Raw genomic sequence first — 11,883 nt, forward strand, 5'->3', positions numbered from 1 at the left:
AGATTTAGTAAACACATAAGCATATTAATGGCTGCATTTAACTTTCACTGTTTAGATTCTGACAATTTGCAGCCTCCTTCTGTAATCAGAAAACAAATAGTTAGAACCTGGTTCAGCACCAACACAGATCTAAGCTACAGGGTTCAGGTTACTAAACAGAGTCTAAGTTAATAACACAGCAGCTTTACTGGGGCCCTCCAGTGGGCCCTTAATAAAGGAAGACCCTTTTCCTTACTCTTTCATGTGTTTAATGTTAACAGCAAATTTCTTTCCCTTTTATAAGTACAGTGTACGTGGTACCACTGGTGTCTCAAAGTGACTTTCTGCTCTTTATTGCTAAGCACATGGATTTATACATTTGCCGATTTTTAAATTTCATAGTTTGAGTAATATGCTTTTTAGTTTTTACAGGACAATAAAATTGCTTGCCAGGGGTTTCTGACTTAAAATCCTACACAGCAGATTGATTTAGGCCTCTTGATCCTTCTTACCACATTTTTGCCAAGTTAGAGTATAAAATATCTGTTCTACTAATTGCACTCAGGGATTTGCATCCAATATCCAGATAGACTCCTAAGGCTGACTAAGTTTTCCCTTTGATCTTGTGTATTCTGTTGCTTGAAAGAATACAGACAGGTGATGGAAAACACTGGAGCTATTGCAAGTACAACTGCTCAAAGACCAATTAACTCTAAAAACCCCCAAAATGAATAAGAAGCCAAAATGGAACTAAACCCTCAACAGCTGGAGGTCATCAAGGCAGTTTTCCCAGAGGGCAGAAGACTGTTACTAATAGGATGGGAATACAAAATTTAGTGAGACCAACTGCAACTGCTGATAACACATATTGAGGTCCCTCATTTCTCACATTTTCTGCAGAGCAAGAGTGAAGCTGGACAGCAATCCTAACTTTTATTGTGAGGAAAAAAAACACCAGTGGGAACTGAAACACAGTTCCACTGAACAATTAGTACCAGGAGCTGATTTTAACCTAATGCTATTTTCATCACATTTAAAAATAACATTCAAGTGATTCTACCCCTAAAAAGCCATTATTTCTCATAGTTTAATCAATGTAGTACAGTTCATTAGGAATTGCTCTCCGAGATCCTCCTACATTTTAAGTTATTTCAATTACTGCAGAACCTGGATGCTAGAACCCCCAACAGAAGATTAAATAAAGTTGTATGCTCTCCCTTTACAACAGCAGAGTGTTTGAGATGTTTCAATAACATTACACAAAGTTACATTCCTCCACTAACACAAAACATACACTCTTGCCACTGGAGACAAATACTCCTTACACTGTTTCTAGCCAACGATTTTAAATTCAAATCCAGAGTAAACATAACCTCTTCAGAGCTGGGAACACATTTGTGTGCAAGAAGAACAGCCGGCTGTGTTATAGTGATAACAATACCTATTAAAACCATGGCACATACTGAACAGGCACATGCACAAGGGCCATTAAGTTCTTTGACATTGTACTGAAAGAATGATCAGTTTCAAACACTTGGGGACACTGAAATGTAAGGCCTTTTACACTATCACCAAATAATATATACTGAGAGGTAGCAAAACTATTTTTATCCAGTGATGATTTATTGACAGCTCATACATAAAAGGCAAGAAAAGAGGGACTCCGAGAACCAAGAAGAAATGTTTAAAAGCACAAGTTATTCTGCATTCATTTATTATTCATTATCTGATTTATAATACAGATGAAGCAACAATGCTAAATAGAACAATTTATCATTCAGCCTACGCATTTGTTTTAAATGTTGTTCTCTCAGTGCCTTGGTGAAGGTCTTCCAGAAGATGGCTGAGGCTGCCTGAATTTGGAGAGAACCTCAATAGAATCAAAAAAAGTATAAATGTTGTATTCGTGATGCTGAAGGTTCTTGTAGGTAGAATTATCAAACTCTTCTGGAGCAGGCTCACCAACTGCTGTGGTCTCTGTGAAAACAAAAAGTAATTGGTGACTGTAAGGACACCACAGCAGAGGGCAATATTCTTAATCACTGTCAGATCCCTTATCCAGTCAGTATTCTTAACCCTTTTCCCCTTCCCCAAACAGTGAGCAACTGTAACAAAAGGATAGGTACACTACACCCTACTGCTACCTTGTCTAGTCCTAAAGCAGCACATTAATATGCAGTAGGGGAACAGGTATCAGTACAAGTCATCTAAAACAGCACAGGTTTTAAAATACCAAATACCATCTAATGCTGGGGGTGGATAGGGCAGAACATTTATATCTTGGAGACAGATGTCTGCATTTCCTGGCTTCTTCATAGTTACCTTGGTTTTCTCTCCAGCCAGAACAGTAGGTGACATTCTTAGCAAGCTGGGAGAGTCAAAGTAGCAGTACAAATGATCTATCATCACGGCAGACCACCAGACACAGCTATTCAGCTATTAGAACGACTTTACAGATTGATTTTTTTCCACAGGGATAAATGGTGGAATTATTGAGCTCTCCACAGTTTCATTTCAAATGTAGTTATACTGAGCAGTAATATATCAAGAGCCTTTGATGTAAATTTCCTTTCTTCTAAATATAATCTTCTAAACTTTGTAGCAGCTCTTCTACCTAAATGAATAACCCAATAGTTATTCAGAAGTCCTTATTTCATGTTAAAGCCAATATTAATTCTTACTATTTTAGAATATTATGCAAATTTAGGCAGTACATTTACATAAAAGGTTCCTTTACAGGTTGGTTTTACAACCAAGGAAATTGCAAGAAATAAAACTTTACTCCCAGTATTAATTTATTCTCATATACCTAGAGTCCTAACAATAGGAAAGACATAAGCATAATCTAGTGAAAAGTTTCATCATATAAATTTTTATGTAGTGGTTTAGGTTAGATCATATTAAATGTCTTTTGTAATACAATCTACAATAAAAACTACAAGAACTCAAGCAACTGAACACGAGAATTTCCCTTTAATTCTGACATAGCTATTGCAATGTAAGGCTATCAGTTTAAGAGCATGTATCTGTAACACTCACCAAGACTTGCTAATAAAACGTACCATAGTAAGCCATGGTTTCAGCAGAACACCACACACAGCCTATGAAAGGAAATATCCCTGTGCCTATTACTCAGCTCCTACTGAGACAGCTCATAGGAGACAACACTACAGAGCTAAAAGCCACATGATGCGGTCTTTGATGCAAACACCCCCAGAACAAGCAAAGGCAAGTGTACATTCAACCTGCAAAATACAGTTGTTCCAAATTAAGAGACAGATGCTCCGTAAGAAAAGCAGATGGGAGTCTCGTTTTTCCTGCCCAAATACACCGTACTTGGCTTCTTGAAAGAAACATTTATCCCAGGGTTCATACTCCCCATACTTAAATTTCATCTATGCTTTCTCTCTTAAAGTGCATGCATTTCACAGGATGTTCTTCTGAAATTAATCAGTGTATTTCTGACTTACCATGCCACTATTTCACTACTTAGCAGTTGAAGTCAGCAGTTTTTGCTGACTGTTTAGTATGCCTGCTCTACAGTGCAGATGGCATCACATTAACATCCAGGTTTGTAATGCAAAAAATTGTTTTTCCATTTTCAGTGTGCCTGCTGCAGAGCTTGCAGATGAACAGAAGAACACAGAACAGGACAGAAGTACAGATTACAGAAGGCATAATTAACTGTGAACATTAAACATGGAAACACAGTAGCTGTTCTCAAAGGCTTCAAAAGGAAGAGAGAGCAAGATATGCCAGCAGATACCAGGGATGTGTTAAACATAGCTGGGTTTGACTCAGCTACGTTCTGGCACCCAAAGACATTACACCAGCAGGAAAGGGGTGTGAACATATCTGTACTAACCCCCACCTCTCCTCTAGCACATACCCAGCAGAAACTTTCCTGCTGTCACAGCCTTATCACCTCCACAGAGGAACTCAATAGCAAAAGTACTGATCTCAGCAGAGGTACGTCCTATCCAAAAGGGTTTTGCTGGTGCAGTTATGATTACATGTCTGACTATTGCCCCATAGATACAGATCTGCAGGAAAAGTCTGTCACACGGTCTTAATCTGGATTTACAGTATTTACAGAGCAGAGGAGGCTGCTTCATAAATCTTTGATGTCTTATAATTTTCACCTTTAATCATTAGCACATTTCAAGATTGAGTCTTCCCTCTCATACTTGAAGTTAACTAAACTAACTGGGGCCTTTGTATTAGCTTCAATGTGGAAATAATGCTTGAGCATCTACCATTCCACTGTTGATGAACAAGGGGAAAAGCATCAAGAGAGGAAAATACAAATAGCCTTTCTCCAATACATTTGTTTTTAAAGCAAGCTGCTGCTGCTGACTGCTAGGAGGAGCAAGTAAATGAAAATGTCACTTGCAAACAGTGCTGCATTTTACCAGCAGCTGAGTATTTGAGTTGCAGTGAAGAAAGATGATAAGCTTAGTTTCCAACTCTTAAACCAGATCAAATTATGAGCTGACTAACCACTTAAAACAGGAGGCAGGTCTTTTAGTCAGCCCTGCAACCTGGAAATGGATGTATAAAACACATTCTTTGTCTCTTGGTTAGACACTTCACAGAGTCACAGAATGGTGAGGTTAGAAGACACCTCTGGAGGTTATCTGGTCCAACCCCAAATGCTCAAGCAGGGTCAGCTAAAGCAGGCTGCCCAGAACTACGTCCAGACAGCTTCAAGGAAGTAGACTCCATCACCTCTTTTGGCAGCCTGAGGCACCACGACTCTCACAGTAAAGTGCTTCATGATGTTCAGGCAAAACCCTGTGTTTTTGCTTGTACCTACTGCCTCCCGTCCTTTCAACACGCACCACTGAAGAGAGTCTTACCTTTAACTTTGCATTCTCCATAAATTTATATAAGTACCCAATATCCCACCCAAGCCATCTCTTCTCCAGGCTGAAGAGTCCCAGCTCTCTCAGCCTTTCATCACAGGAGAGAGACTCCAGCCCCTCATCATAGTGGCACTTTGCTGGATCGTCTCCAGTAGCTCCATGTATCTCTCATACTGGGGAGCCCAGAACTGAACACAGCACTCTAGGTGCATCCCACCAGGGAAGGATCACCTCTCCCAGCCTGCTCACAACATACTCCTAAAGCAGCCTGGGTTACCACTGGTGGTCTTTGCTGCAAGGGCACGTTGGCCCATCTTCATCTTGGTGCCTACCTGGGCTCCCAGAGCCTTTTCAGCAAGAGTATCACTTGGAGGATGATATCCAAGCAACTTCACAATTATGCCACTTTTACTTCCATGTAGGCAAATTCTTTAATCCAAAGCAGCAAACACAAGAGAGGGCTCAAGAATGGTATGCTACCTTAGTTGAAAGGCAAGAATGGTAAAGCACCACAGGTAAGGACAGAGGGGCATCTGCTGTTGAAATACACAGAATAAGATCAGTAGGTAAGTCAACTGGATTGATAGTAAATAAAAAGGGAAAGTTAGATAGGAAAGCATAGCTAGGGGGATGATTGCAAGATACACGATGCTCTTTCCTAAAAACGTATCGCTGACTCATCCCCAACTCAATACAAAAACTGGGTTATGATGTCAACATTGTGCTACTTCAACATGACTCGTTTACAAACTACTGATTTCAGAATCAATACCTGCTTCTGGCACTACCTGAAACACTGCCAAGATTTAAGGAAAAAAAATAAAAAAATAAAAGCATGATTTAAGCAAAAAATCAGACAACATTGAATTTGTCACAGGAGAAAGGCAGCTACCAAATCCTTCCGAGCAAAGTGAAGAGGGAAAACAAGTTTTGTCATATAAAACCTATGATTTTGCTCACAGTGGAAACAATCTTGTCTACATTTTATAAGTAACTCCCTTATAAAACTACAAATACAGTGAAATGAAGACCACTTCCTTTTACAGCATAATTGGAAACTGAGTATTACTGAGCAGTTATAACAATCAGCAGTGAACAAGAATTTATCTTCCAGAAAGTCACTGCTACACAGCTAGCTTCAGTATAAAGATCAGAGAGTCATGAACAGAGAAGATCTGGAAACCCTTTAAAAAAAAAATTAAACCCTAGCCCAGATGAATCAATACAGTTCAAACAATTTAAAGCTGTACCCTCTATTGTGTTGCTTGCTCCAGTCTTGACTCCTGCTTCCTGTATGGTCTCCTCCTTTGCTGCAGTGCCCATCACCAACACTGTGCTTTCAGAAGTCTCTTCTAGTCTGGGAGCAATTACTTTTGCTTCTGACTCATGTGCCTCCTTCACCACTTCTTCTCCTCTGGATACCAGTTTTTGCTTCATGCCTTCCTGAGTCCCTGAGGAAGCTTTCAGCTGAACAGCTCCTTTTTGGGTTCCAATGGACTTGTCCTCCAAATAATCAGATTTATGAGTGACATTGGTCAGGTCTTGCCTTTCAATCAGGTGTGGTTTTAAGACCAGCTTCTGCCGATCTGCTTCTTTTGGAGTTGATTTTACTTTGGGGACTCCTGCTTTGGATTTTGATGTTTCATTGCTGACTGATGTTTTAGAAAACTTGTCCTGCTTCATAGAAGACAAATCAGTTTCTGGGTTTTGTGACTGCTTCTTAGCCACATGCTCTTTGTGGGATTTCTGGGACAAGCTATCTCTTGCTAGCATTGATGCCTTTACCGCTTTGTTCTCAGAAAAGACAGAATCTTGTCTAGGAAACTCAGCTTTGGTTTTGGTGGCAACTTTTGAATCATCACCATCATCTTCTTCCTCAGAATCTGAGCTAGATTCTGAATCTGAGCTGGATGAAGATGAAGTTTCTTCCTCAGTTATCTCTTTCCTCAATCCTTCTGTTGCAGGTTTAGTGACATTTTCCTCCTCAAGGGAAGAAACAACTACTCGCTGAGGAAATTCAACCACAGTTTTTCTTGACATGAACTTCCTCATATCTTCAGCAGAAAGTTTTGAAGCTTTCTCGAGGTTAGTACTAGATATGCTCTCACCTTTGTCTGCGGATGCTAGGAGAGAGCTAGAAGACAACATTTTAGGATATTCAATTGGTGCCTTGATGGGTAGCAGTTTGGTGCTTCCCTGTGGTGCCACTAGATCTAGGAAATGGCATAAAGAGGATTATCATAATTATATCCGACACCGATGTTACTTAGTGATCTTAGTCACACAATTTTAACTTTCTGAGATAATCTGGTACAAAAAGCAAACTGAAAGAAGCTGTTATACCAAATACAGGCATTATAAAGCTGAAAGTTTTAAGACACTTGAAGTTTAAAAACCCCACAGTTCTAGTCAGCACTTAAGTTTTTGCTGCTGTGGTTTTCTCCTTGCTTTGCCAGACTCCTTGCAAGAGCTGTTCTTCTGTGCTTTTATTCTGCATCACTGAAAATTGTTTACAGACACCTACCTATCTCAGATGAAGGTTAAGACAGCTTGTTAGCTGAGCTATTCAGCTTTAGCCAAGGCTGCTATAGAGATAATATTTGTCTATGAACAAGCCAGTGAAGCAAGACTTGGTAAAAAGAGCAATAGCCAGCCTCTCGCAGTAGTTATCTTTAAAGCAGTAGGGAGGAATGATTCCCAAGAAACAGAGTAAGAGATGTGAGGCCATACATTAAAGTATTGCTTCTTCATGTGTCTATGTGATCTACCAACTGAATAATTTCTAACAGTTTATTTCCAAAAGACCTTATCTCCTCCAGTCTTCACTATCTCCACTCCTATTTTTTGAGACCTCATTGTAAAAAAGGTCTTGGAAGATCTCCTAATGCTTCATATTAGCCTGCCTTCATTTCTTCTCACTCATGGATACTTTCATTTAACTGAGTTCTCCAGATAAGGAACCAACAGTTGAAGAGAAATCAGCAACTTTCAGACCCTTTCAGAGTACCACGTATCCCTTGGATGCTTATGCCAATGATATCCTCAGGAGGCTGATCAACAGTAAATACTGTTGTAGTTATAAAAAATGGCAGGACAAAGGACTGGGAACACATTGAGAAGATACACCACTGCTGAAATTTGCTATAGGAAAGCCATAAAACTGTTGTAAGTTGCACCACTTGCAGCCAGCAGTGTAATTCAACAGATTTTCAGATTATTGTGCAGATTTAAACCCAGATCTACTTTACAAGACCATAACCAAATGCCGCTTTCCTCCTCACTAGTATATGATCCAAGGAGGTAATACAATTAGTTCGTGTCCTAGGTTCAGCTATAGCAGTCATTTTTCTCTTTCTTAGCAGCTGGTGCAGTGCTGTGTTTTTGACTTTCAGCCTGGGAAAAACACTGATAACACCAATGTTTTCAGTTGTTGCTCAGTAATGTTTACTCTGACCAAGGACTTTCTCAGTCTCATATTTTGCCAGGGAGGAGGGGAAGCTGAGAGGAAGCAGAGACAGAAGACCTGACCCAAACTAACCAAAGGGGTATTTCATACCACAGCACATCATGCCCACTATATAAATTGGGGGGATTTACTGGGAAGGCCCAGATCACTGCTCAGGTTGGGCTAGGTATCAGTCAGCAGGTGTTGAGCAGCTGTATTGTGTCCTGTTGTTATTTTCCTTATCATTATTATGATTGGTGGTAGCACTAGTGGTTTGTGTTATACCTTAGTTACTGGACTGTTCTTATCTCAACTTGTGTGAGTTTCATTCTTTCGATTCCCTTCCCCATCCCTCTGGGAGTGGGGGGGAAGGGAGAAGGGGGTGGGTGAGAGAGTGGCTACGTGGTTCTGAGTTACCAGCTGGGCTTAAACCATGACAGTTTGGAACAGAAGCAAGTCTTTAGCAATGCCCAAATGAAAACATCACAGAAGACACAGACACATGAAACTAAAAGCAAAGTATTTGAGAAAGAAATACAGAGTTCTTAATAAAAGGACAAATTAAAAAGATGCCAGTTTGCTATACAGGTAATACTTTCGAACAATTTCAGACATTTTTCTCTGCCAGATTGAAGGTGCAGGGTGAGGATGGAAGGCGGGGGAAGTAGGAAGATGGGCAGTCCCCTTTGAAAGAAGCCTGATTCCCTGCACAGACTGACACAGCCAAACAGCAGCCTGTAGAAACTATTGTATGAGTAAACATCACTCAGGATTTAAGAGCTCTTCAAAGAAGTGTACAGGAAGGTCAAACTAAAACAAGAATGCCTGAAGGGATGTCAGACAAGTGGAAGCTGAGCAAAAGCTGACAAAGTATTAATGTTCAGCATCCTAAGAAACAAAGAAGGCAAGTAACATTCAGCTTGACCATTAACAGTAGTTGTTACTGGAAAAATACTTTAAACAGTAATATTTGGATACATGAAAAAGACACGTTTCAGCTTTTAATCGTGAAGTCTAACACAACTGGTACAGACATGTTAATTGGGGTACTTTAAACTTTGTACCACCTGATCTGTCTTTGCATCACTTTGACAAATGAACAATACATCCAAATTAGTAACAAGAATATTATGCCCAGATGCATTCTTACTGATGCTTGTAACATCAGCATACTTATCAGAACATGTTCACACTAAGAAAGATGGCATGCAGAAATTACAGATATGATCCTGAGTTTGTGTGTAACCATGACCATTTTGTCAAACCAAAGAAAATTTGCACACCCTGCTCCAGCCAGAATCTGAAAAAGACAGCTGCATCCTATACAGCTTAACTAACCTTAGCCATTTGCAGGAGAAACAGCTGGCTGAAAGAGGTGGCCTAAGAGGCCTCCTGACACATTATGAAATCAGAGCTGCAGGACAAAGAATCTAGAAACTGATGCTAAAGTACATCTCAAACACACTTAAGATAACGCAAAAAAATATACAATAAAAACAATTTGTTGTTCAATCAAGCTTATATCAATCTAGGCTTTCTTAATGAAACAACCAAGGTTTTATTTGCCTTGACATTTGAGAAGCTAGTATTAGAAGCCAGAAATGTGCATTCAACTACTCCACCAGTGATCTTTTCACCAGCTGTCAATGAGTCTGATTACTCCTACTGTCCCATGGAGCTTTGCTGTTTAAGCATCTGGATCTCTAATTTGGGACAGAATTTTACTCACTCCTACTCACAGTGAGCCTCTATTTACAAACAACATTTTGCAAATTATCCCTCTTTGAAATTTGTATTCATGTTTTGACTTTGGTCAGGGACAGAAGGGGTTCAAATACTTGGCAATGTCAAATGTACTACAGCATGCAAACCCAGATCCATGTTCTGCCTCAGATGCAAACCTATGGGGTAAGAAGCATTGTAACTAAATTCAACGCAACAGGGCTGTGCCAGTTTTCTGCAGCATCTTGACTCTGTTGCCTAGAACAGGTATTTGGATCTTGAAAGTATTTTTCTTTAAAACAGGATGCTTTTTGATCCTAATTATCCTAGCACTTCAGAAGAAAAGGGCGAACATCTTAAGTTCAAACTTCAGATATTGCACATCATTAAAAGTAACTTGCTGAATATTTCCATCAAATTTCAGGCAACTTGCAAAGCTGCTTTATATTAAGACAAATGTAATGACAGGTCTCCTTAAGTCTCGTCAATCATCACAGCAGCTAAAGAATTAATGTGAAAGTAAACAGGAAGTAAATGTTAAGCACATAGCATAGCTTATGAATATAAATATAGCTGTCCTGGTTTCAGCTAAGAGAGAATTATTTTTCTTCCTAGTAGCTGGTGCAGTGCTGTGTTTTGGCTTTAGTCTGAGAACAATGCTGATAACACAGCAATGTTTTAGTTGTTGCTCAGCAGCGCTTAACCTGGTCAATTACTTTTCAGTCTCATGCTCTGCCAGTGAGGCGGAGCATGAGAAGCCCAGAGGGAGCAATTGGCTGATAGGTAGCGAGCAATTGTATTGCGCATCACTTGTGTTTATTGTCTTTCTTTTCTCCTTTAAGTTCTACATTCTCTCCCCTTGTTATTTCCTTTATCATTATTATTATTATTAGTAGTAGTACCAGTTTTATACTATGCTTTAGTTATTGGACTGTTCCTATCTCAACCCACGGGGTCTACATTTTTTCAATTCTCCCCATCCTGCCTGAGGAGGGTTGAAGGGGGGTGAGCGAATGGCTGCATGGTGCCATGTTACTGGCTGGGTGTAAACAATGACCAGATGCATTCTTACCCCACAGAGATCCAATTTCCACTAGACCTTTATTTTCAGTTTTCTTACTATGCAGTAAGTTTGAAGAGAAATCCTTGTTTACACAGTGAGGACCATTTACTCCCTTGGCTTATGTACCAGCAGTTCCAAGACAGCTCTTCTTGCCTATTTAATGACACCCAGGGGAGCCTTGAACTTCAGGCTGTTAACAAGAGACTCTCCTATGACCAGCCGTACATCCGTTGGCTTTTAGGTACCGCCCCCCACCGCTGAAGGGCGAAGCAAACATCTTACTCTTTGGCTGCTTCCCGGTGCCAGCCGGCTTGGTGCAGAGCTCCGCGGAGGGGACCGGCCCTCGCAGACCCCGAACCTCCAGCCGCAACACCTGCGGATGAAGAAAACGGGATAAAGGCGATTTCCAGGGTACGGGGAGCCCTGGAGAGAGCCGTGCCCACCCGCAATCCCCACTGCGCTATGCACAGAGGTGCAACCAGTCCAGCAGGTGGCGCTGTGGTTCTGCCCCACGCATGCGCACTCTCCCCGGGCCTGTGGGAGAGCAGGGTGCGCCGTGGGGCTTATGCTACCGAGCAACCCCAGCTCCTCCGTGCCCCTCTTCCCGTACCCCATCCGGCTCCCTCCCTACCCGTTACCGTGCGGCTTACCGTCCGCCCGCAGCCCAGCAGTGAAGGAGCAGCCATCTTAGCGCTAGCCCCGGAAGCAGCTACCGGAATCGTGACAGACGCTCTCGCACACAATCTTCCCCTACCGCGCAGGCGCTGCACATCCTGAAACGTCATCGCCCCGTGCACTGACGCCATACT

General features: G+C 41.1%; 1 protein-coding gene across 1 annotated transcript; it reads right to left on the reverse strand.

Annotated features, from left to right (window-relative positions):
* Positions 1-1,581: 1,581 nt before the first annotated feature.
* NDUFV3 (NADH:ubiquinone oxidoreductase subunit V3) lies at positions 1,582-11,857 on the reverse strand. The gene is made up of 4 exons (XM_031051233.2): positions 11,725-11,857; positions 11,357-11,447; positions 6,095-7,057; positions 1,582-1,956 (listed from the first exon to the last, which is right to left on the reverse strand). The coding sequence occupies exons 1-4, from the start codon at positions 11,758-11,760 to the stop codon at positions 1,790-1,792; spliced, it is 1,257 nt and encodes a 418-aa protein (XP_030907093.2). The 5' UTR covers positions 11,761-11,857; the 3' UTR covers positions 1,582-1,789.
* Positions 11,858-11,883: the final 26 nt, after the last annotated feature.

This window comes from Melopsittacus undulatus, chromosome 2 (assembly GCF_012275295.1).
Source record: "Melopsittacus undulatus isolate bMelUnd1 chromosome 2, bMelUnd1.mat.Z, whole genome shotgun sequence".
Classification (NCBI taxonomy): Eukaryota; Metazoa; Chordata; class Aves; order Psittaciformes; family Psittaculidae; genus Melopsittacus; species Melopsittacus undulatus.

Excerpts from the sequence above, each read along its gene's own strand:
- NDUFV3 (XM_031051233.2), bottom strand. The coding sequence starts at position 11,760 with ATGGCTGCTCCTTCACTGCTGGGCTGCGGGCGGACG. Across the intron at positions 11,448-11,724 it reads TGCTGGGCTGCGGGCGGACG|GTGTTGCGGCTGGAGGTTCG; the intron begins GTAAGCCGCACG and ends CTTCATCCGCAG. Across the intron at positions 1,957-6,094 it reads AGCAAGCAACACAATAGAGG|AGACCACAGCAGTTGGTGAG; the intron begins GTACAGCTTTAA and ends TTGTTTTCACAG.